The sequence below is a fragment of the Sus scrofa genome, unplaced genomic scaffold (assembly GCF_000003025.6).
Source record: "Sus scrofa isolate TJ Tabasco breed Duroc unplaced genomic scaffold, Sscrofa11.1 Contig2453, whole genome shotgun sequence".
NCBI lineage: Eukaryota > Metazoa > Chordata > Mammalia > Artiodactyla > Suidae > Sus > Sus scrofa.
The window spans coordinates 33,977-60,571 of record NW_018085094.1 but is presented as its reverse complement, the minus strand read 5'-3'; the positions used below and the strand labels follow the sequence as shown (position 1 = coordinate 60,571).

The 26,595-nt window shown below is 39.9% G+C and overlaps 1 protein-coding gene across 1 annotated transcript in view; it reads left to right on the top strand.

The window, feature by feature from the left end:
* Positions 1 to 14,467, top strand: part of FMN2 (formin 2) — a 308,540-nt gene extending 294,073 nt beyond the window's left edge. Inside the window, 2 exon segments of the mRNA XM_021081836.1 lie at positions 11,363 to 11,444; positions 12,945 to 14,467. Of these exon segments, the coding sequence (XP_020937495.1) occupies positions 11,363 to 11,444; positions 12,945 to 12,971 (109 nt within the window). The 3' untranslated portion in view covers positions 12,972 to 14,467.
* Positions 14,468 to 26,595: the final 12,128 nt, after the last annotated feature.

Sequence of the window (26,595 nt, the reverse complement as noted above, 5' to 3'; positions counted from 1 at the left end):
GTGTTAATCTTGTATCTTACTACTTTGCTGAATTCATTGATCAGTTTTTGTGTGGAGTCCTTAGGGTTTTCTATATATATAATATCATGTCACTTGCATAGAGTGACAGTATTACCTCTTTTCTTCCAATTTGGATATCTTTTATTTCTTTTGTTTGTCCAATTGCTGTGTCTAGGACTTCCAACACCATGTTGAATAAATGTAATGAGAGTAGGCATCCTTGTCTTGTTCCAGATTTTATCAAGAAAGCTTTCAGCTTTTCTCCATTGAGTATTATATCGGCTGTGGGTTTGTCATAAATGGCCATTATTATGTTAAGGTATGTCCCCTCTATACCCACTTTGGTAAGAGCTTTTATCATGAATGGATCTTGGATTTTGTCAAATTCTTTTTCTGCATCTATTGAGATGACCATGTGGTTTTTGACTTTTCTTTTGTTAATGTGGTGCATATGACGTTGATTGATTTGCATATGTTGAACCGTCCTTGTGAACTTTGGATAAATCCCACTTGGTCATGTTATATGATCTATTTTATGTGTTGTTGGATTTGGTTGGCTAAAATTTTGTTGAGAATTTTTGCATCTATATTCATCAAAGATATTGGCCTATAATTTGGTAATATCTTGGGTTTTGGTATTAGGATGATGGTGGATTCAAAGAATGTCTTTGGGATTATTCCTTCTTTTTCAACCTTTTGGAAAAGTTTAAGAAGGATGGGTATAATTTTTTCTTTGTATGTTTGATAGAATTTGCCTGTGAAGCCATCTGGTCCTAGACTTCTGTTAGTAGAGACTGTTTTTATTACATATTCAATTTCATTTCTAGTGACTGGTATATTCAATTGATCTATTTCTCCTTGATTCAATTTCAGGAGACTGTAAGTATCCAGAAAGCTGTTGATTTCTTCTAACGTCAAATTCATTGGCATATAATTGTTGACAGTATTCTCTTGTGGTTTTTTTGTATTTCTGCAGTATCCACTGAGATTTCTCCTTTGGCATATAATTGTTCATAGTATTCTCTACAGTTTTTTGTATTTCTGCAGTATCTTTTGAGATTTATCTGTTTTCATTTCCTATTTTGTTTATTTGAGTTCTTTTACTTCTCTTCTTGGTGAGTCTCGCCAGAGTCAATTTTGTTTACCCTTTCAAAGAACCAGCTATTGGTTTTATTTTTTTCTATTGCTTTTTGAATCTCTATTTTATTGATTTCCTCTCTGACCCCTATGATTTCCTTCCTTCTGCTGACTTTGCTCTTCTTTTTCTAATTCTTTTCAGTAGTATGTTAGGTTGTTGATTTGAGATTTTTCTTCTTTTCTGAGGAAGGCCTGTATTGCTATGAACTTTCCTCTAAGCACTGCTTTTTTGGCATCTCATAGATTTTGAATGGCTGTGTTTTCATTATCATTTGTCTGGAGGTATTTTTTAATTCCCCTTTTGATTTCCTCATTGACCCACTGGTTTTTTAGTAGCATGTTGTTTAGTCTCCCTGTAGTCAGTTTGTTTTCATTTCTTTCCCTGTGGTTGATTTCTGTAGTTTCATGCCATTGTGGTCAGAGAAGATAGTTGAAACAATTTCTGTACTCTTAAATTTGTTGAGGTTAGTTTGGTGCCCCAGAATGTGGTCAGTCCTTGAGAATGTTCCATGTGCACTTGAAAAGAATGAATGTTCTTAATTTGGGGGAATGTAATGTCTTGAAACTATCAGTTAAGTCTTTCTTTTCCGCTGTGTTGTTTAGGATCTCTGTTGCCTTATTGATTTTCTGTCTGGAGGATCTGTCCATTGATGTGAGTGGGGTGTTAAAATCTCCTACTGTGATTGTATTCCCATCAATTTCTCCTTTTATGTCTGTTTGTATTTGTTGTATGTATATGGGTACTCTTTTATTAGGGGCATATGTATTGACAAATGTAATATCCTCTTTTTGGGGAGTTCCTGTCATGACGCAGTGGTTAACGAATCCGACTAGGAATCATGAGGTTGCAGATTCGATCCCTGCCCTTGCTCAGTGGGTTAACCATCCGGCGTTGCTGTGAGCTGTGGTGTAGGTCGCAGACGCGGCTCGGATCCCGAGTTGCTGTGGCCCTGGCATAGGCTGGTGGTTACAGCTCCGATTTGACCCCTAGCCTGGGAACCTCCATATGCTGCGGGAGTGGCCCAAGAAATGGCAAAAAGACAAAAATAAATAAATAAATAAATAAATAAATAAATAAATAAATAAATAAATAAATAAATAAATTTACTGGATCTTAAGTGAGAACCAAATCTGCAAAAAAAAAAAAAAATCCTCTTTTTGAATGGATCCTTTTATCATTAGTGTCCATCTTTGTCTTTACGGCCTTCATTTTAAAGTCTATTTTGTCTGATATGAGTATCACAACTCCTGCTTTCCTGTCTTTTCCATTTGCATGAAATATCTTTTTCCATCCTCTCACATTCAATTTATATGTGTCCTTTGTCCTAAGGTAATCTCTGGTAGACAGCACATTGTAAGCTCTTGGTTTTTTAATCCAATCTGCCACTCTGCGTCTTTTGACTGGAGCATTAAGCCCATTGACATTTAAGGTAATTATTGATGAATATGTATTTATTTCTATTTTAAACCTTGCTTTCAGTTGATTCTATGTTTCTCTTTTGTTCCTTTTTTTTTTTTTTTGGATGATTTATTTTATACTTGAGTCCTCTTCTGTTTAGTTTTTATGGATATGATGTTTGGTTTTGATTTGTGGTTGCCCTGTTTTTCAAGCATGTTAACCCCTTCCTATATCTGCTTGCTTTAGCCTGATAGTCATATAGGCTCAAACCCATTCTAAAAAACAGACTCTAGATTTTCTTACTTTCCTTCCCCACATTTTACGATTTTTATGTCCTTCTTTAACATCTTCATGCTTATCCTTTGCTGTTCCTTGTGTTTATTGCCACTTTTACAATAGGTTTTTATTTGCTTTTAGAACTATATACTGGCTTATTTTAAGGGATTGCTTTCCACTTGTGATTTCCTCCATCCTATATTTTCTTACTTTTTCACTTAGAGGAGCCCTTTCAGTACTTGTTTTGTTTTTTTATTATTATTATTATTATTATTTTGCTTTTTAGGGCCACACCTGAAGCATGTGGAAGTTCTCAGGCTAGGGGTCGAATTGGAGCTACAGCTGCCAGCCTGTGCCACAGCCACAGCAACACAGGATCCAAACTGCATCTGTGACCTACACCACAGCTCACGGCAATGCCAGATCCTAAACCCACTGAGCGAGCCCAGGGATCAAACTTACATCCTCACGGTTCCTCGTCAGGTTAGTTAAACACTGAGCCACGAAGGGAACTCCCTCAGTATTTCTTTTAGAATGGATTTAGTATTGCTGTACTCTTTTAGTTTTTGTTTGTTAGAGAAATTCTTTATTTCTCCTTCTCTTTTAAATGATATTCTTGATGGTAGAGTATTCTAGGCTGCAGATTTTTCCCTTTGAGAACTTTGAATGTATCTTGCCACTCTCTTCTGGCCTGTAGTGTCCCTGTAGAGAAATCAGCTGATAGCATTATGGGGGGGGGGGGTCCCTTGTAATTAACTCTTTGTTCTTCTCTTGTTGCCATTAGAATCCTCTCTTTAACTTTTGCCGTTTTTATTTTATGTTCTGGCATGGGCCTAATTTGGTTCAACTTGTTTGGGGTGCTCTATGCTTCCTATATCTTAATATCTGTAAGATTTGGAAAGTTTTCAGCCATAATTTCTTCAAATATATTTTCAATCCCCTTTTCTTTGTCTTCTTCTGGAATCCCTATTATGCATAGATTGGCCCGCTTTATATTATCCCATAGATCTCTTATATTGCTTTCATGTGTTTTCATTTTGTTTTCTGTCTGCTGTCCTGATTGGGTGATTTCCATTATGCTAACTTGCAAGTCACTAATTTGTTCCTCTGCATTATTCATTCTGCTCTTCGGTGCCTTTAACTCAGCTTGTGTCTCTGCAAATGAATTTTCTAATATTTCTTGACTCCTCCTTATATTTTCTAGTTCCTTTCTAAAGTGATTGGCATTACTGTTCATATCTGATCTTAATTCATTTCTCTTTGCTCTTAATTCCTTCAGTATTTTCACTCTGTCCTTTTTGAACTCAGTGTCTGTTAGACCACAGAGATCTGTTTCCTTTTTTTATTTGTATTTTTTCCATTACAGTGATTTACCAGGTTCTGTCAATTTCTGCTGTACAGCAAAGTGACACAGTCATACATACATATATATATATATATATATATATATATATATATATATATATTCTTTTTCTCACATTATCCTCCAACATGTTCCATCACAAGTGACTAGATATAGTTCCCTGTGCTGTACAGCAGGATCTCATTGCTTATCCATTTCATATGCAATAGTCTGCAACTAATAACCCCAAACTCCTGGTCCATCCCACTCCCTCCTCCTCCACCTTGGCAACCATAAGTCTGTTCTCCAAGTCCATGAGTTTCTTGTCTGTAGAAAGGTTCATTTGTGCCATATTTTAGATTCCAGATATAAGTGATATCATATGGTATTTATCTTTCTCTTTCTGACTTCTCTTAGTATAAGAGTATGTAGTTCTGTCCACATTGCTGCAAATGGCATTATTTTGTTCTTTTTATGACTGAGTAGTATTCCATTGTTTATATGTACCCCATTTTCTTAATCCATTCATCTGTCAATGGACATTTAGGTTGTTTCCCTGTCTTAGCTATTGTGAATAGTGCTGCAGTGAACACAGGGGTGCATGATGTATCTTTTTCAATGAAAGTTTTGTCCACATAGATACCCAGGAGTGAAATTGCTGGATCATATGGTAGTTCTATCTTTGGTTTTCTGAGGTACGTCCATACTGTTTTCCAGTGGTTGTACCAGTTTACATTCCCGCTAACAATGTAGAAGGATACCCTTTTGTCCACACCCTCTCCAGCATTTGTTATTTGTTGACTTGTTAATAACGGCCATTCTGACCATTGTGAGGTGGTACCACATTCTAATTTTGATCTGCATTTCTGTAATAATTATTGCTGTTGAGGATTTTTTCTTGTGCCTATTGTCTATCTTTATATCTTCTTTGGAGAAATGTCTATGTAGGTCTTATGCTCATTTTTCTTTTTTTTTCTTTTCGATCTTTTTTTGTCTTTTTTAGGGCTACACCCACAGCATATGGAGGTTCCCAGGCTAGGGGTTGAATCGGAGCTGTAGCTGCCAGCCTACACCACAGCCACAGCAACACAGGATCCGAGCCATGTCTGCAACCTACACCACAGCTCATGGCAACACCTCAGGGCAATGCCAGACCTTTAACTCACTGAGTGAAGCCGGGGATTGAACCTGCGTCCTCATGGATTCTAGTAAGGTTCACTAACTGCTGAGCCACAACAGGAATTCCTCTTCTGCTCATTTTTCAACTAGGTTGTTGGTTTTTTTGCTGTTGAGCTTTATACGTTGTTTATTTTAGAGATTAAGCCCTTGTCAGCTGTATCGTTTAAAACTATTTTCTCCTATTCCATAGTTTATCTTTTTGGGTTTGTTTGGGGTTTTTGTTTTTGTTTTGTTTTTTTTGTTTTTTGTTTTTTGTTTTTGTTTTGTTTTGTTTTTTTATGGTTTCCTGCAGAGGTCTGTTTCATTGTTTGCTCCTTCAGGGGAATTCTGTTCTTTTACCTGGGAATGGTTCCTGAGCTTCTTCATTTTGCTTGTATTTTCCTTATTCTGTGAGTTTAGGGAAAACAACTTCCATAGTCTTGGAGGGCTATTTATATGAGAGAGTGTCCTGGGTATTTTGTGAGGGCTTACTATTTATTTTTGGCTTGAGGGCTTCTTTTTTGGATGCTTGCTTCTCTTTTCTCATTGTGTAGGCTGTTATCCCCTTGACAGGGTGCTGTGTGTGCTTCCAGGAGATGGAGCCAATGGGCAGGCCCAGTAGCCAGTGCCTGGTTGCTGGGCCCTTGACAGTGGCATGGACCCATGGGGAGGCAGTGCAGGCTGCTCCTAGCTGCAGGGCTCTGGGAAGTGTCAGTGACCCTCAGGCAGGTGTAGGCAGTGCCCAGAGCATTTGGCAGTGGCAGCAGCAGGCTGTGTGTGTTCCCGGGGAAGTGACAGAAACAACAGGTGGTGCTCGGTTACATTGCCCTCCTCTGATGTGAATGGGGCCATAGGTGGTTTCAGGCTATGCCCACCTCTGGAGTCTCAGATGAATGAATTTGCCCCCGCCACCAGCAGACCACTTAAGAGGCATCCCGTCACATTTAGCCCACACACCACAGACCACTCAAGAGATTCCCTGTCCCACTTAGCCCACCACCTGTAGCCTGTGCAAAAGGGGCCCATCACCCATAGCCCATGCAAGGGGTACCTTGCCACCCATAGCCCCACCCTCTGAGAGTCCACATGTGCACAGAGGAAGATATTCCTAGAACCCCTCCTCCTCTTGCTCTCCCCAACAATGGCGCTTTGCCTCTCCTCCCAGCCTAGACCTCCTCCCAGATTCCCTGGGCTGTGGCACTCTTCTCCCTGACACCTCAGGCTGTCTCCACACAGCCAACCCTAGTCCTCTTCCCAGAACTGACCCCCAGAGTGAGTCTCAGTGCTCAGCCCCTGCTGAGCATCTCAGACTGTGGTGTCTTGAGAGGTGGTACTGATGATCTGTGAGGCTTTCTCTCTGCTTTGCCCTCCTCAGTCCAGTTGCTGCGCTTTTCTCTGAGGCTTTAGGTCACTCCGTCTCAGCTGATCTCCCCATCAGTTAGGTGACTTCCCAGAGAGTGTAGAGTCCGTTCCTCTTTCACAGTTCCCTCTCAGGAGTGCTGGTCCTGTCCTGATTCCTTTCTCTTCTTTTGTTTTCCTTTTGATCTACCCAGTTGTGTGGAGAGTTTCTTGCCCTTTTTGGAGGTTTAAGGTCTTCTGCCAGCGTTCAGTAGATGTTCTGTGCAAATCGTTCTATATGTAGATGTGTTTGTGGGAGCAGGCGAGTGCCACATGCTACTCCTCTGCCATCTTGATCCCCTTCTATTAATGTATTCTTGAATTCATGTGTTTTAGGACAGAAACATTCGTAATTCTGTACTGAGTTTTTACATGGAATTAATTCCAACCACATCTTTTAATTTTCTTAATGTTTTTATTTTACAAGGTGGAATAAAAGAACTAGAGCAAAGAGTTCCACAGCATGAACTTGATGCCAGACAGTGTTGATGACAAATTAGAAAAAAGAGTGGAAATGCATTTTTTTAAATTATCATGACTGACAGATGGGTGATTGGATGGATGGATGGACAGAGATGGACAGATGGGGAGTTGTTAAAAATCCCACATACCATTCAGGAAAAAATACAAATTCAAATATGCGAAAGTGATAATGACCAAAGGTTAAATTGGCTTCTATTTTTTAAAGCTCTTGATTTCATACATTACTAAAGAAAAATTGCCACTGATAATGAGCACTAATGGGTCCCAAACATTAAGATGAGAACAGGGACCACACACAGGCTTTTAGCTTCAGGGGGGCAATTACATGACCATCAGAAAGCTTATAGATCACAGTGAAAAGGAAAAAATTATGTTGACTTCCATAAAGTACCATTCATGAGTAGTTACTAAAAACAAGTTTCATGATGATGCTGATCTCAAAAAACTAAGAATTCAGAGGTCCAAAAATCCTCTAAAACCAAGTTTTCCATAAGTTTATGGCAAACTCAGTGTACATGAGGCCCTGTATTGCCTTATCCCATGCAGTGTGAATGTACACCTTTCCCACCGAAATGCTAATGTGTTTGATTACTCCTTGCTGTATCAGACCCTTTTGATAGTATTAGGTACCATATTTCTGTCTGGAATTAGAAAGGTAATCCATTTGGCCCCAGAGGTTTGGATAAAGGATTATGAATAAACAGCTATTGGGCTGATGGAACCCTGTGCCCACTGGCCCTGATTCCACTCTTTAGAAACACCCACGTAAATACAATCCCTTTTCCATGGAATGGCTCTTCAGCCATCTGAGATTAGCTTTGAAGATGCTCTCAGGTTTTCCATTGTGCTGACATGGTATTCCCAGTTCTTTAGAATCTCTGGACTTTTCTGACTCCCTCAGTTTTGCATTTGGCCTGGACCACTTCCTCTGTTGTTTCAGCTGTGCCTCTACTACACCATGATCTACTCAGCACATTACACTTCTTAACACTTCAGTGTCAGCAAGACGAGACCCTTCACTTTTCTTGCTCCGGGAGAAATTTTCCAAGCCAGACTATTTCAAGATCAGTGTTCACCAACCTAAGGTAGATTCTCTAAGGAATGGACATCCTAAGGCAAATCCTGGGAAACATGAGAGTGATGGGAAGTCAAGAACAATTTTATTCAACTTTTAATTTTCCTTTATGATTGTTCCCCATGGTGCCTTCTTTCACTTTCTTCCAAGCCCGAACACCATTTCTGCACCTTCACTCTGAATATATGACTCGTCCACAAGTATTAAATAGCTACTATATGCCAGGCACTGGAGTTGTGAACATCATCACGACTTTCTTGAATCTCTGGAGCTTACATTATACACACTGGGTGCTGATACGGGCTCTGAAGACAAAGCAGGGAAAGGGAAGAGGGAGTTGAAGGAGGTGCGTGGAAGCCAGCCAGGCAGTGCTCTCTCAGGGATGACAGCTAAGCAGGGACTTGAAAGAAATGAGGGAATGAACCAGTAGATATGGCAATGGAACATTCCAGAGGGAGAGGCAAGTGCAGAGTCCTAGGGAGGAAGCCACAGTGGCTGAACAGAGTGACAACAGGTGGAAGATGCTGCAGAGAGGGGCATTGGGGCAGATCATGGACCTGGTGGACCAGGGGCAAAGGTTTCCAGAGGCTGTAAAGCAGAACCATGGGCACACTGCTGGTGCTGAGGGAGCAGAGGAGAATCACCCTTTGGATTTGGGAATTGGTGGCATCTCCATTGGATTAGATGGGAGCACACGGTATGGAATAAGGTGATAATAGGCATATCAAGAGAAAGGTCTAGCTGGAGGGTGAGGGGATTAGGGATTTTCTTTTTTATTTGATGGGATGAACAGCATATATTTAGCCTGATAGGGATAATCCAGTAATGGGAAGGGGGGATGTGTGTTTTTGTCCTCCCTTCATATGCGTGTTTCCTTGAACCCATTCCTGCATTGTATCCCCTTCTCTTGCATAATTCTAAACCATTATGATAGAAGTAGCTTTGTTACACATTTTTTTAAGTTTCACAGGAGGAAATGTGATATAGTCCCTATAAACTAATTTCTATGTCTAATAGCCCTTGAGTCTCCCCATCAAGAAAAGTTTTTTTCTAAAAAGAAAAATAGGATCCAAGTTACTCATCCACATCCTCCTTGCTAGATAAATATTCCAAACAAAAAACATAGTGTACATACCAACAGAACTTAATGTTGTATCTCACTGGCTATAATCAAATGCTTTTCTGAACCATATGCCTGCACACAAAAAGAATCACTGATATTAAGAGAATATCTTATTTAACACAGGTGGAAACAGTAAAAGGATTTTTACATGAAAAATGTCAAATGTAGTAAGCAACACTCCTGTAAGAAAAGATAAACCTCGGAGTTCCTGCTTGGTGCAGTGGGTTAGGGATCCAACTTTTCAGCAGCTCAGGTTGCTGCAGAAGTTCAGGTTCCGTCCCTGGCCAAGCTCAGTGGGTTAAGGATCCAGTGTTGCTGCAGCCGTGGCATAAGCCTTGGCTGCAGTTCACATTCAGTCCTTGGCCTGGGAACTTCCATATGCTGTAGGTGCAGTATCTTAGAATCTGCTACCAAAAGACATTCAGAGCTGTCACGCCCTGGTCATCTGTAAGTCAGACTTCTGGCCTCCCTAACCTTCATGACACAGCTGGGAACCCTCAAGTCTGGGGGAGGTGGGGTGAGGGAGAAGTCCTGGCAGCTGAAGTGACTCCCTCCAGGTCCAGGCGCTCTATCTGCTTAACTGAGACTAAACCGCTCTAATCTGAGGCTCATTTAAATGGACTTAGTTACCTGGTTTTCCTTTCTAGAGAAGATAGGAATTTGTTGAAGAAGATAAGGCAGGTTTGCTGGCACTGGGAGTAGTCAACACAGACTTCATAACTGGCAGTGACATTAGGCTCCCCTTGCAGAGCAGCGTGGGGTTAGCCTCATCATCGAGGCCTAAGTCCTTAGGCACCTTGAGGAAGGCCTGTGTCTGCATATCACAACAGTGATAAGGGTGGCCATTAATAAAGGTTAATAAAGGTTAAATTGTTGCATTTATTTAAGAAAGAGAAAGGTTTATTTTTCAAAAACAACTGTTCAAAATTGGTTATACAAAGATCGGTCCTTGTAGGAATTGCGTTCCCATTTCCTGGGAATCACCCATTCGTTTGTCTAACTCTGACCATTACCAGGACAAAAGTTAAAAATTGTTTGCTCACACTAGTTGTCTATTCTGTTTGCCAAACTGATTCCATCAGTCTTTTGTTTTTTTCCCCATAATTAACTTCTCCCTTAAAAGATAAAGGAATGCCTCCTATTCCTTTATTGCTTTTGGTCCTCCATTTGAGGGAGTACTAGATGATTTGTTTCAATCCATTGTTTAAAAACAGAAATTTGGAGTTCCTGTTATGATAATGAATTGACTAGCATCCGAGAGGATGTAGGTTCTATCCCTGGCCTCCCTCAGTGGGTTGAGGATCCATTGTTGCCCTGAGCTATGGTGTGAGTCACAGTCACAACTCAGATCCAGCGTTGCTGTGGCTGTGCCGCAGGCCAGCAGCTATAGCTTTGATTCGACCCTCACCTGGGAACCTCCGTATGCCACAGGTGCAGCCCTAAAGAGACAAAAAAAAAAAAAAAAAAATTTCACGTTTAAAAACCAACCCAACTATTCACAGAACATGACTTTCATGCATGGGCAAATGTAATGTGTAAAATGAATCTGATATTTTAAATAAGCATATGAGTTTTTATATGATACTGCTTATTTAACCATTTAATGCTTCTGATTTATGTAATAGAGCCATTCTCAGCACCCTCACCTGAAAATGAAGGATATTTCTTTATTTTCCTATATGACTCTGACACATGTATCTATATATGTATGCCTAAAACTATAGATGTGTTTCTGTACTATTCCATTTGACAGCCTTTGATTCCAGGTTAAAGACTTCTTGGATGAATTTGCCACTAGCTCTGACATTCTGTTTTTAAATCAAGTATCAGATAACGTCCCTGTGTACATGGTATTATTTTCTGTAATAAGTCACATCCTCAATGAGTTGACACTTGCTCACCTATTATAAGGTGGATTGTAGTGGTCTTTTTAAGTCTCTGTTTAAATGCATGTGTCTTCTCCCCACCCAGAGTAAAAGAAGCCGAAGAGGTGTGTAGGCAGAAAAAGGGAAAATCACTTTATAAAATAAAACCAAGGCACGACTCTGGAATCGTAAGTATTTATCCTGCTTTTTGACTTGTGATTTTCTTTGGCTTTTAAATACTGTTTTCTCAACGTACACAAACTCATGTAATAATATTTTAGTTATTTTCCTCTTAAGTTTGAACAAATAATGAGCTTCTGACTTAAAGAATCTCCTTTTCCTTCTGCCTTTAATTAGACCCAAAAGAAAAGCATTCAAAGTGTAACAATTAAGATAAATCCATTCAGAGGGTGCAGGTATTGGGGGGGGAGACCATCCTTCACTTTCCTCATCACACACGATCATAGCACAGCTGTTGTAGTTGGATGAGCACCACTGAGAGAGAAAACATGAAAGGCCAAGTGCCCTGCTGTCCTTTGTCTGAGCAAAGGGCCCAGGCCTGGCTTGTGGCACCTCTGTGGAGTTGGCTGCCTAACAGCTGTCAGCCAGAGTGTCAGAAGCTCATCTAAGTTTCCTTTGTTCATGTCTCCCTTCAAAATAAAAGCCAGGGGAGTTCCCATCGTGGCTTAGTGATTAACAAACGCAACTAGCATCCATAAGGATGTGGGTTCGATCCCTGGCCTCACTCAGTGGGTTAAGGATCCAGCATTGCCGTGAGCTGTGGTGTAGGTCGCAGACACGGCTTGGATCCCACGTTGCTGTGGCTCTGGCGTAGGCCGGCGGCTATAGCTCTGATTCGACCCCTGGCTTGGGAACCTCCATATGCCGTGGGTACGGCCCTAAAGAGACAAAAATAAATAAAGTAAATAAATAAAAGCCAAATTGTGCACCCAGTGAGGGAAGGGCTTGGTGCAAACGACAAGTTTTCCCCATGGTACTGTCACTGTTCTGTTGAATGTTTTGAGGAATTATCATTTGTGGCACAGGGTAAGTAAATGATGCTGTAAATCAAAAGTTAGAGTAGGCCTTAAAATAGCATTTTGAATTGAATTAGTCTAATGTAGTCTAAATAGAAAAGATATTAAAGTAACCCAAATTGGGATATAATTAAGCAGCCTTATTTACAAAGAGTTATATTTTCCCTTCAGTTTCTATCAAAATCTTATCTAACAATAAGTATTTTATTATGGTTTGGTTTATGTTCTTTTTGACAAAAGTACAATCTTTAAGTGTATAGAATAAGAAGGAATAATTATTAACCACAATTATGCTGTTATAAGGATAGAAGAAAAATCTCCTTAACCATGAAGTCGTACCAGTTCCATTTTCATATTTAAGTATTTGCACATTAAGAAAATGAGGAAGGGAGTTGATATGCTTTCACACTGATTAGAAGTTAAAACTTTTTTTCCTCAAAAACATTTGGTCATTTGTCTTAGTGAAAATTCTGAAAGATAGATAAAACAGGTTCTACTCATATTTTTCCCTTTATGAGCTTGTGGATCTTTAATGTTTTCTCAAAGAATGTGATTGAAATGATCAGATCAGGTTTAGGCTACTCTAAACTCCATACATTTTCAAATTTCTTCTTTCTAACTATAATTCTTATCTGGTGTGTTTATTTTCAGAAAGCAAAAATAAGCATGAAAACCTAAATAACAAAAAGCAAAATGAAAACAAGTGACTGCAACCACTTCCACAGAATTCAGCCAACCTGAGGGCAAGAAGGAAACTCATCATTTTGATCATTTTTCTTCTTGACCTAGTATATAATCTTTGTGTTTTCCAGACAGTTAGTTCACTGATTGTTGAATTTTACTGAAAAAGCAGTAGGCCAGTGGAGAATTTGACACCTTTTCTTTTTGTAAAAGTTTATGGTTATTATACCGATAGACCAAAACAGCATGTATAAGAGGCAGTATCTGCATTAATTCTGAACATGCTAAATATTCACCTAAAATGTACTTATTGTGAGAATATTCCTTATCGCAGAAAAACACCTTCCTTTCTACTGACAACCAGTACTGCACATCACTACATTTAGATTTCTGGGTAAAATGTTATTTCTAGTGAATTGTTTGTATCAGTTTCACGTCTACATATAAATTTTCTATTTTAAAATTTAAGTACCATTTATATATATCATAGTCAAGACTTTCCCAACTCTTGGGTTTGTCTCCATAACTATATATTTGTGAAAGAAGATTCTCATTTTTTATTCATCAGATAATGAATAGAAAAAAATATAGCAAAAGGAAAACCCTTCCTATAAATTAGTTAATACAGGCAGGAATCAGAATTTTAAGTTTAATGAGGGCCTTTATCACACTGTCCTTTGGGACCCTACTACATAAAGCCAGTCTGCAGCAAAGGTCAATTAAACCAAAGGTGTGCCCCCCGGTAACTTGCCATTGCCCTTCACAAAGAAGATGACACAGTACTTTGAAGGAATTTAAATAAATGATGTTCATAGAATTGCCACATATGACTCACTGTTGGGGAAAGAAAAAAAAAAAAAACTTTTGGTGGGACTGGCATCTGCCTAGAATTTGTTAGATACAGCTGCCCGAGTATTTTTGACATGACTGAGGTTGTCTTTGTGTTATGGCAGTTGATTAAAAAGTATAAAATGAGTATGCAATGATTTATTACCTGAAGGAGCACAGGAAAAGATTTTATTTTACTTTGAGAGAAAAAAAGTAAATCTTCACTGTTGCTGAGAGTACTTTAAAGTCAGATCACAATGCATTGTGATAGTTTTCTCTAACATTAAAAGGTTTAAAAAAATTGTTTAATGATATTTGTTGAGGTATGGTTGTGGATAAAAGGGAGAATTATTGCTACTGGAAACCAATTACAGAGAGCAACTTAAAAAGAAAATCTTCTGAATCATAACTATGTATTTATGTAAAGTATGGTCTCTTACCTTTCAGTTTGTAGTTTAAGTGCAAAGAAATATTAGTGGCTCTTGGGTTGTTGTTTTGTAGTCTTCCTGTCTCCTTCAGTCCCTCCAACGTGTATATTACCATCCTTCAATGAAATAATAGGGCATTTAACAAAGATCGCTATGTGCAATACTGTATTTAGTGTTTCTATTTTAATTTTTCTAGGATGTTAATTTATATGAAAATAAAATGAATAATAAAAGTTGTGACTGTTGTGTGTGTATTGCCTCAAGATACTTGAAAATACAGCCATTTTTTTATTGGTTTAATTGATTTACAGTGTTGTGTTAGTTTCTGGTGTGCAACAGCGTGACTCAGTTTACATATATGTGTTCTTTTGCATATTCTTTTCCATTAGAGGTTATTATAAGACATTGAATCTAGTCCCCCCTGCTGTACAGCTGGACCTTGTTGTTTGTTGTATTTATTGTAGGTTGTATCTGCTAGTCCCAAGCTCCTAATTTACCCCTCCCTCCCTTCTGCTAACCATAAGTTTGTTCTCTATGTCTGTGAGTATCTGTTTTGTGAGTTCATTTGTATCATACTTTAGATTCCACATATGAGTGATATCATATATTTATCTTCTTCTTCCTGACTTAGTATGATAATCTCTAGGTTCATCCATGTTGCTGCAAGGGTACAGCCATCACACTTAACACAGGAGGGAAATAAGCTGTCTGTGATTGAAGATTTTTTTAAAGTTCCTTTTTCAGGCTTAACAGTTGTTTGTTAGTAGTTAAGTATTTGATGAATGCTGGTTTTTAGAGATAAAATAATCATTCTACTACATCAAAACTTTCCTTCACAAGTTTAAATTTTCCTTATGTAATTTTGAGGAAGAAGTATTTCCCACTTAAGAACACCAATATATTAGTAGTTGTGAAGTTTTTTTTCTAAAAGTTAAAAATTAGGTACAAAAGTTCATTTGATACAGGTTAAGTGGTGAAGGGTTATTAGACTATGATTAAGCAAAGGAGAACATTATGGTTTAGAAGAGATGGATATAGAAGAGGAAATAGAATAAAAACAAATATTTTGCTAATGGAAAATTATGAGAAATTCTTTTCCTTCATGAATAAACTTTGCCTTTAGGTCTGATCTAATTTTCAATATAAACTCTTTTAACACCTGCATATTGGCTTGTCATCTACCTTGTACGAAGGCCTGCTGCTTATAACTGACATTCAAAGAGGAAAAGGTGGAGAGAGGGCGAAATGCATAAAGGGGACCAAATGTGCAGTGATGAATGGAAACTAAACATTTGGTGGTGAGCAAACTGTAGCGTGTACAAAAGTCAAAATACGGAGTTCCCGTCGTGGCGCAGTGGTTAACGAATCCGACTAGGAACCATGAGGTTGTGGGTTCAGCCCTGCACTTGCTCAGTGGGTTAAGGTTCTGGCGTTGCCGTGAGCTGTGGTGTAGGCTGCAGACGCGGCTTGGATCTCGCGTTGCTGTGGCTCTGGCATAGGCTGGAGACTACAGCTCCAATTGGACCCCTAGCCTGGGAACCTCCATATGCCGAGGGAGCGGCCCAAGAAATAGTAAAAAGACAAAAAAAAAAAAGTCAAAATACAATGTACACATGAAATTCATGTAGTGTAATAAACCAATGTTATCACAATAAAAAATAATTTAAAAACTTGAACTATAAGTTGAGGGGGAAAATGTAAAGCAACAATTAAAGGTGTTCTCTTGGGAGTTCCCACCAAGGCTCAGTGGAAACAAATCCAACTAGTATCATGAGGATGCGGATTTGATCCCTGGCCTTGCTTAGTGTGTCAGGGATCTGGCTTTGCCATGAGCTGTGGTGTAGATCACAGACGTGGCTCAGATCTGGCATTGCTGTGGCTGTGGCGTAGGTTGGCAGCTACAGCTCTGATTTGACCCCTAGGCCTGCGAACCTCCATATGGCTCGTGCAGCCCTAAAAAGCAAAAAACAAAAAAGAGTACTCTTGTGGTGCAGTGGGTAAGGATCACTGTTGTCACTGCAGGGACTCAGGTCACTGCTGTGGCACGAGTTGTATCCTGGCCGGGAACTTCCATGTGCCATAGGAATGGCCAAAAAAAAGGGAACGATTAAATTTCACTGTAATGTTCAATATAAAGAATACAAAATGCTACATCGAGAGAGTAGAGGGAAAAGGGAAATCCCCAGATGACAACCAGTCCTGGAAGGCACTGGAAGGTTCTGGGAGGGTCATTCCTTTTTTTTGGCCTCACTCATGGCATGTGGAAATTCCTGGGCCACGGATCAAACCTTCACTGCCACTGCTGCAGCAGCACTGGTTCTTTTACCCAGTGCACCACAGGGGAATATCCCGGAGCTTCATTTCTTTTAGGAGTTGCAACTAGTTCAGATTGATGGAGGGAGCAGAGCATAAAAGAGAAAGACTGGAGAAAGATAAGGGACTATATGGTAGAAACTAAATATTATATATGTAAGAAACCATTACAGTTTGGGCCAGGAGTATCTAGGGGTCACCATGCCCTCACTACTCTTAGCAGGGTGGTGGGTCAGCAGTGCTGATATCCCCAGGAGCTTGTTTGAAGTGCAGTCTTGAAAGTTCCAAATGGCTAGTGATGATGTTAAAGTTCTAAATGGTTAGTAATAGTGTTAGTTAAGATGATGAAACTTTTTTTTTTTTTAAGGGCCAAACCCATGGCATATGGAAGTTCCCAGGCTATGGGTATATTGGAGTTGCAGCTGCCAGGCTACACCACAGCCACAGCCGATCCAAGCTGTGTCTTTGACCTACATCAAAGCTTACGGCAACACTGGATCCTTAAACCATTGAGCAGGGCCAGGGATCAAACTCGCATCCTCACAAATACTAATCGGGTTTGTTACTGCTAAGCCAAAACAGGAACTCTGAGATGATGAAACATTTCTAAGAGAGGTAGAAAGCTGAAGGATAAGCATGGAAAACATAGAGGCCAAACAGCCCCCCACACCTGTGGAAGAATTAGTCCTACATAGAGAGTAGGAGGTGCGTGTGAGGCAGACTGGCCACAAGGACAAATGTGCAGGATCAGGGGCAACTGCTGAGGACCTTAACAAGAAACATTATGCAGTGGATCATGAAGCCAACAAATCATTGTAAAGGGCTGACATAACCTGTTTTCAGGTTAACAAAGCCTACTCTTGTACAGTGTGGAGGACAGAGTGTAGGAGCATGAAACTAGAGGTGAGACGATCACTGAAGAGCCTACTGCAATTCTGAGAAAGAGCCAGGACTCCATAAGATGTTACCACTAGAGATGGAAGCTTAGAACTGAAGAAAAGATATGTCAAGGAGTTCCTGTCGTGGCTCAGTGGTTAACGAATCCGACTAGGAACCATGAGGTTGCGGGTTCAATCCCTGGCCTCGCTCAGTGGGTTAAGGACCCGGTGTTGCCATGAGCTGTGGTGTAGGTCGCAGATGTGGCTCGGATCCCGCATTGCTGTGGCCCTAGCGTAGGCCAGTGGCCTGGGAACCTCCATATGCCATCGGAGCAGCCCAAGAAAATGGCAAAAAGACCAAAAAAAAAAAAATATATATATATATATATATGTCAAGGAAGTAAAATGTGTATGAGAATTTCATAAAGCTTTAAATATGAGAAGAAAACAGAATGGGTTTAAGATGACAGGGTGGTGTCCTGACTGTTATTTGGCAAGGTGTGGCTCTGAACATCAGCAAAGGCGAGACAGGAAATGCTTACCTCAAGTTTCTTTGTGACTGTCAGTGCCTCAGAGAAACCTTCCTTCACCAGCCTATGAAGAAAGGCAACTCCCTTGGAGTTCCTGCTGTGGCACAGCATGTTGAAGATCCATCATTGTCTCTGAAGAAGACAGTTTCATCCTTGGCCTGGGAACTTCCATATGCCATGGGTGTGGCCAAAACAGAAAAAAAGATAAAGGAAAAAAAAAAGTTACTAGCCCTGCCCACTGTCTCCCATCTCTGGAAGCACACATACCACCCGAAAACTACGAAGTAAGCTCTCACAAAATACCTAGGGGCGTTAAGACATATAAATAGCCCTCCAAGACAACAGAAGTTTTTTTCCAGAAACTCACAAAATAAGAAAAATATAAGCAAAATGAAGAAGCTCAGGAACCATTCCCAGGTAAAAGAATAGGAGAATTCACCTGAAGGAGAAAATAATGAAACAGATCTCTGCAGTCTAACAGACACTTGAGTTCAAAAAGGACAGAGTGAAAATACTGAAGGAATTAAGAGCAAAGAGAAATGAATTAAGATCAGATATGAACAGTAATGCCAATCACTTTAGAAAGGAACTAGAAAATATAAGGAGGAGTCAAGAAATATTAGAAAATTCATTTGCAGAGACACAAGCTGAGTTAAAGGCACTGAAGAGCAGAATGAATAATGCAGAGGAACAAATTAGTGACTTGCAAGTTAGCATAATGGAAATCACCCAATCAGGACAGCAGACAGAAAACAAAATGAAAACACATGAAAGCAATATAAGAGATCTATGGGATAATATAAAGTGGGCCAATCTATGCAAAATAGGGACTCCTGAAGGAGAATAGGGGATTGAAAATACATTTGAAGAAATTATGGCTGAAAACTTTCCAAATCTAAAGGAAACACATTATCAAGATACAGGAATAGGAGTTCCCGTCGTGGCGCAGTGGTTAACGAATCCGACTAGGAACCATGAGGTTGCGGGTTCGGTCCCTGCCCTTGCTCAGTGGGTTAACGATCTGGCGTTGCCGTGAGCTGTGGTGTAGGTTGCAGACGCGGCTCGGATCCCGCGTTGCTGTGGCTCTGGCGTAGGCCGGTGGCTACAGCTCCGATTCAACCCCTAGCCTGGGAACCTCCATATGCCGCGGGAGCGGCCCAAGAAATAGCAACAACAACAAAAAGACAAAAAAAAAAAGATACAGGAATAATGGAGGGCCCCAAACAAGTTGAACCCAAACAGGCCCACACCAAGATACAATAAAAATGGAAAAAGTAAAAGGATTCTAAAGGCAGCAAAAAAAAGAAAAGGCTTAATTATAAGGGAACACCCATAAGGCTATCAATTAATTTCTCTACAGAAACATTACAGGCCAGAAGACAGTGGCAAGATATATTCAAAGTTCTAAAAAGGAAAAATTTGCAGCCTAGAATACTCTACCCAGCAAGAACATCATTTAAAAGAAAAGGAGAAATAAGGGATTTCTCCAACAAACAAAAACTAAAAGAATACAGCAATGCTAAACCCATTCTAAAATAAATACTGGAAGGGCACCTCTAAATAAAAGAGAAGTAAAAAGAAATAGGATGGAGGAAATCACAAAAAGTAATGACTTGAATAGATCTAAAAGAAAAAAAAAAACTAGTGTAAAAGTGACGATAAACACAAGGAACAGCAAAGGATAAGCATGAAGATGATAAAGAAGGACATCAAAATCAAAATGTGGGAAAGGAAAGTAAGAAAATCCAGACTTTTTTTAGAATGTGTTTGAGCTTGTATGACTATCAGGCTAAAGCAAGCAGATATAGGAAGGGGTTAACATACTTAAAAAACAGCAACTACAAATCAAAACCAGAGAGTACATTCACAAAAACTAAAGAGAAAAGGACACAAACATAAAATAAATCCTCCAAAAAAAAAAAAAAAAAAGGAAAGAAAAAAAGAAACATATAATCAACTGGAAAACAAGGTTTAAAAATCACAATAAATACATACTTATCATTAATTACCTTAAATGTCAATGGACTGAATGCTCCAATCAAAAGTGGCAGATTGGGTTAAAAAAAACCAAGAGCTTACAATATGCTGTCTACCAGAGATTACCTTAGGACAAAGGACACATATAAATTGAATGTGAGAGGATGGAAAAAGTTATTTCATGCAAATGGAAAATTTCATGCGAATGGAAAAGACCGGAAAGCAGGAGTTGTGATACTCATATCAGACAAAATAGACTTTAAAATGAAGGCCATAAAGAAAGACAAAGAAAGATACTATTTAATGATAAAAGAATCCATTCAAAAAGAGGATATTACATTTGTCAATACATATGCCCCTAATAAAAGAGTACCCATATACATACAACAAATACAAACAGACATAAAAGGAGAAATTGATGGGAATACAATCACAGTAGGAGATTTTAACACCCCACTCACATCAATGGACAGATCCTCCAGACAGAAAATCAATAAGGCAACAGAGATCCTAAACAACACAGCGGAAAAGAAAGACTTAACTGATAGTTTCAAGACATTACATTCCCCCAAATTAAGAACATTCATTCTTTTCAAGTGCACATGGAACATTCTCAAGGACTGACCACATTCTGGGGCACCAAACTAACCTCAACAAATTTAAGAGTACAGAAATTGTTTCAACTATCTTCTCTGACCACAATGGCATGAAACTACAGAAATCAACCACAGGGAAAGAAATGAAAACAAACTGACTACAGGGAGACTAAACAACATGCTACTAAAAAACCAGTGGGTCAATGAGGAAATCAAAAGGGGAATTAAAAAATACCTCCAGACAAATGATAATGAAAACACAGCCATTCAAAATCTATGAGATGCCAAAAAAGCAGTGCTTAGAGGAAAGTTCATAGCAATACAGGCCTTCCTCAGAAAAGAAGAAAATCTCAAATCAACAACCTAACATACTACTGAAAAGAATTAGAAAAAGAAGAGCAAAGTCAGCAGAAGGAAGAAATCATAGGGGTCAGAGAGGGAATCAATAAAATAGAGATTCAAAAAATAGGAAAAATCAATAAAACCACTAGCTGTTTCTTGAAAGGATAAATTGACAAACCTCTGGCCAGATTCACAAAGAAGAAGAAAGAACTCATATATATAATAAAAATAAAAAGGAGAAATCTCAATGGATACAGCAAAAATACAAAAAAAACCATAAGAGGAGTTCCTGTCATGGCTCAGTGGTTAACAAACACAACTAGGAATCATGAGGTTGCAGATTCGATCCCTGGCCTTGCTCAGTGGGTTAAGGATCCGACGTTGCTGTGAGCTGTGGTGTAGGTTGCAGATACGGCTCGGACCTGGCATTGTTGTGGCTCTGGCGTAGGCTAGCAGCTGTAGCTCCGATTAGACCCTTAGCCAGGGAACCTCCATAGGCCGAGGGTGTGGCCCTAAAAAGAAAAAAAAAAAAAAAATGCCACAACCAAGTGGGATTCATCTGAAATTCACAAGGATGCTTCAACATACACAAATCAATCAATGTCATACATCACATTAACAAAAGTCAAAAACCATATGATCACCGAAATAGACGCAGAGAAAGAATTTGACAAAATCCAACATCCATTCATGATAAAAGCTCTTACCAAAGTGGGTATAGAAGGAATATACATCAACGTAATATAAGCCATTTTTTTACAAACCCACAGCAAATATAATAGTGGAGAAAAGCTGAAAGACTTCCTGCTAAAATCTGGAAGAAAACAAGGATGCCCACTCTCACCACTTTTATTCCACATAGTATTGGAAGCTCTAGCCATAGCAATCAAACAAAAGAAATAAGAACTATCCAAATTGGAAGAGGTGAGGTAAAACTGTTACTCTATGCAGATGACATGATACCCTAAGGACTCCACACAAAAACTACTCGAACTGATCAGTGAATTCAGGAAAGTTGCAGGACACAAGGTTAATATTCAGAAATCAGTTGCATTTCTGTATACTCAAAATGAAATGTTAGAAAAGGAATATAGGTGTTCCTATCATGGCTCATCGGAAATGAATCTGACTAGCATACATGAGGACCCAGGTTCAATCCCTGGCCTCACTCAGTGGGTTGAGGATCCGACCTTGCCATGAGCCGTGGTGTACGGTGCAGATGTGGCTCAGATCCAGTGTTGCTGTGGCTGTGGTGTAGGCCAGCAGCTACAGCTCTAATTAGACCCCTAGCCTGGGAACCTCCATGTGTCATGGATGTGGCCCTAAAAAGACCAAAAAAAAGGAAAGAAACTTTGTGACAAAGAACAAACCAGAAGAAAATTTTCATTAAAATGTTTAAAAAAGGAGTTCACATCATGGCTCAGTGGTTAACAAATCCGACTAGTAACCATGAGGTTGCAGGTTCGATCCCTGGCCTTGCTCAGTGGGTTAAGGATTTGGCATTGCCGTGAGCTGTGGTGTAGGTCACAGACATGGCTCAGATCCTGCATTGCTGTGGCTGTGGTGTAGGCCAGCAGTTGTAGCTCTGATTGGACCCCTAGCCTGGGAACCTCCATATGTTGCAGGTACAGCCCTAAAAAGACAAAAAAAAATTTTTTTAAGAAAGAAAAGGAAATAAAAATACAATACCTATTAAAATCCCACCCCAAAAAATTAAATACCTAGGGATAAACCTGACCAAGGAGGTGAAAAACTTACTTGCTGAGAACTAGAAAACATTAATCAAGGAAATTAAAGAGGATTCAAAGAAATGTAAAGATTTAATATTGTTAAAATGGCCATACTACCAAAAGCAATCTATAGATTAAATGCAATCCTTATCCAATTACCCATGACATTTTTTCACAGATGAGAACAAACATTCCAAAAATTTCTATGGAACTGTAAAAGACCCAGAATTGCCAATGCAACCCTGAGGAACAAAAACAAAGCAGGAGGCAAAACTCTCCCAGACTTCAGAAAATATTACAAAGCTACAGTCATCAAGACAGTGTGGTACTGGTACAAAAACAGACATACAGACCAATGGAACAGAATAGAAAATGCAGAAATAAACCCACCCACCTGTGGTCTATTAATCTTCAACAAAGGAGGCAAGAATATAAATTGGGGAAAAAAGAGTCTCTTTAGCAAGTGGTGCTGGGAAAACTGGATAGCACCATGTAAATCAAATGGCTTAAAGACTTAAACATAAGACAAGACACCATAAAACTCCTAGAAGAGAACATAGACAAAACATTCTCTGATATCAACCACATAAATGGGTTTTTTTTTTTCTTTTAAGGGCCACACTGATGACATGTGGAAGTTTCCAAGCTCGGGGGCAAACTGGAGCTACAGCTGCCAGCCTATGCCACAGCCACAGCAACACAGGATCCAAGCCACGTCTGCAAACTACATCACAGCTCACAGCAACACCAGATCCCCAAGCCACTAAAGACGACCAGGAATCAAACCAGCAACCTCATGGATACTAGTCAGATTCATTTCTGATGTGCCACAATGGGAACTCCCCATACAAATGTCTTCTTAGGTCTTCTCCCAAGGCAACAGAAAAATAAAAATAAACCAATGGGACCTAATCAAACTTACAAGATTTTGCACAACATAGGAAACCATTTAAAAAAAAAAAAAAAAAAAAAAGGAGATCCTGCTGTGGTGCAGCAGAAGCAAATCTAACTAGGAACCATGAGGTTGCAGGTTCGATCCCTGGCCTCACTCAGTGGGTTAAGGATCCAGCGTTGCTGTGAGCTGTGGTGTAGGTTGCAGACACGGCTCAGATCCCATGTTGCTATGGCTGTGGTGTAGGCTGGCAGCTGTAACTCTGATTGGACCCCTAGCCTGGGAACCTCCATATGCCATGGGTGTGGCCCTAAAAAGCAAAAAAATACAATACAAAAACAACTTATACAACTCAACAGCAAAAAAATCCCACAACCCAACTGAAAAATGGGCAGAAGACCTACATAGACATTTCTCCAAAGAAGATATACAGAGGGCCAATAGGCACATAAAAAATGCTCAAAAGCACTAGTTATTCAAAACTACAGTGAGGTACCACCTCGCACTATTCAGAATGGCCACCATTAACGAGTCAACAAATAACAAATGCTGGAGAGGGTGTGGAGAAAAGGGAACCCTCCTGCACTGTTGGTGGGAATGTAAATTGGTACAACCATCATGGAAAACAGTAATGGACGTACCTCAGAAAACTAAATATAGAACTACTACACAATCCAGTAATCCCACTCCTCGGCATCTATCCAGACAAAACTTTTATTGAAAAAGGTATATTCACCCTTACATTCACTGAAGCACTATTCACAATAGACAAGACATGGAAACAACCTAAAATGTCCATCAACAGATGAATAGACTAAGAAGATGTGGTGTATATACACAATGGAATACTACTCAGTCATAAAAAAAAGAAAAAACAATGCCATTTGCAGCAACATGGATTGAACTAGAGACTCTCATACTAAGTGAGGTCAGTCATAAAGAGAAAGACAAATATCTAACGATATTTATATCTGGGATCTAATATACGGTACAAATGAAACTTTCCACAGAAAAGAAACAAAGTTGTGGACTTAGAGAACAGACTTGTGGTTGCCAAGGGGGAGGAAGAGGGAGTGGAATGGACTGGGAATTTGGGGATGGATGCAAACAATTGCATTTGGAGTGGATAAGAAACAAGGGCCTGCTGTATAGCACAGGAACTATATCCAGTCACTTGTGATAGAACATTACGGAGGATATGTGAGAAAAAAATACACACACACACACCCGAGTCACTTTGCTGTACAGCAGAAATTGACAGAACATTGTAAATTGACTATAACAGAAAAAAAAAAAATCTCAAAAAAAAAAAAAAAAAAAGCCCTTCCCTGTGTGCACTATGATGAGAATCCGACTGTGGTTTGTGGCTTGTGTTGCTACAGGGAACGGGTTCAATACCTGGCCTGGTACAGTGGGTTAAAGGTTCTGGCATTGCCACAGCTGCAGTTTAGATTTAATCCATGGCCCAGGAACTTCCATATGCCATGAGTGCAGCTATTAAAAACTAATAATAATAAATAAAGCAAACAAAAAGAAATCACCCTTCCAGAAACCCATCACAGAGTTTGGGTCTTTTGAGCACTAGCTGCCCATTCTTCTCACTCAGCCCTACCACAACCTTTTCTCTGCTCCAGACTCCAAAGTTTCATTTTGTTTGGCCTCACCATGCAGTGGGCACACCAACTGGAGCTGGACAATACCTTCTTGCACTTGGCAAAACGGTTATGTGGTGCCTATGGTAACACAAATTGCATATTCTTTGGTTCCTATAATAAAGCAAAGCATTTTTTAAATTATTGTACCACAAAAGAAACCACAGATGTAAACATGGATAACTCTCAGATCTTGTTGCTAAACACTCAAACATAAAATTTAGATTCTCCAAACTTGATTAGACACCCAATTTACAATTTGATATACAGCACTTTCTCCTTACCTACACATTAGCAATTGGTGTTAGCACAAGTCCAAGTGCCCAATGCACAGAGAGGCCAAACAACCCAGGACGTCAGAGTTTGGAGCAGAGAAAGTTTTATCACAAGGCCATACAAGGAGAAGAGTGGCTTGGGCCCCAAAATATCCCCAACTCCCTGAACCAAACTGCAAAGCATTTTTAAAGGCAAAGTGAAGGCGGGGCAGGGGGCGGGGGCAGGCTTGGTTGTTGCCAACTTCTTGGTGCAGAAATCCTTTGTTCTTGCAGCTGTCCACAGAGGGCAGGTCACGATGTTCTGGTAAACCTCCAGCAAGACACAGAGAGAAGCTTCAGAGAGAAGCTAAAGCAGAGGACATGGGGGAAGAGCCTGCCCCAAGAAGGCCCTGCAGGGTCCTGCTCGGTTACAATTGCATCCCTTAAATAGTTTCAAATAGTCTTGTTTGATGAAAAAACTCCCAGCAGCAGAATCTTACTAATGGAGGTTGTGGTTAGGAGGACTCTATGTGCCCTTAGTTTATATCAAACACTCTCTCGTTCCCTCTCATTGAGTGGGCTCAGGCCGTCAGTGCTCCATCAGGAAGAAGCAGCCCTACTCAGAGAGCAGAGTCATGGGGGTGGGGGGTGGGGTGAGGGAAGGGTCGGAGAAGCAGCGGGCAGGCCCGGAGAAGGTTGGTGAAATGAAAGGTAATAAGGCCCCATTCTGTATGAGGCCCTGGCAAACACTGCCTGAGGAATGCCGCTCATTTCCTTGTGCTAGTATTTCCGAGGTTACTCTGTTCTCTCTGTCCTCATTCATACTCCCTCTCAATCTCTCTCTCTCAGTCTCATCTGGATTTAGTCATGATCTTTGTTTCTACTACTTTCTTCAGCTCTAGCTTCTCCCACAAACTCCAGTGCTATTTCTTAAAATGAGATGCTTTTATTTAGATTATGTCACTGTCCCTGCTGACCCAACATCGCTAAAAACCCATGTGTCATGACCTTCTAACCAGGCCCTCCCTTATGCCACTTACCCTCTTCTTAGTCACCAAATTCTGCAAATATTTCATTTATTTGTCTCTTCCTTCCAGATCCAATTCTATTACCTACTCTGGCCCTAATCTTCCATCTAAAGTCCTGCAAGAGCTGCTGAGCTGGCCCATTTAGATATGGATTCTGTTCCCTCCAGTCATCT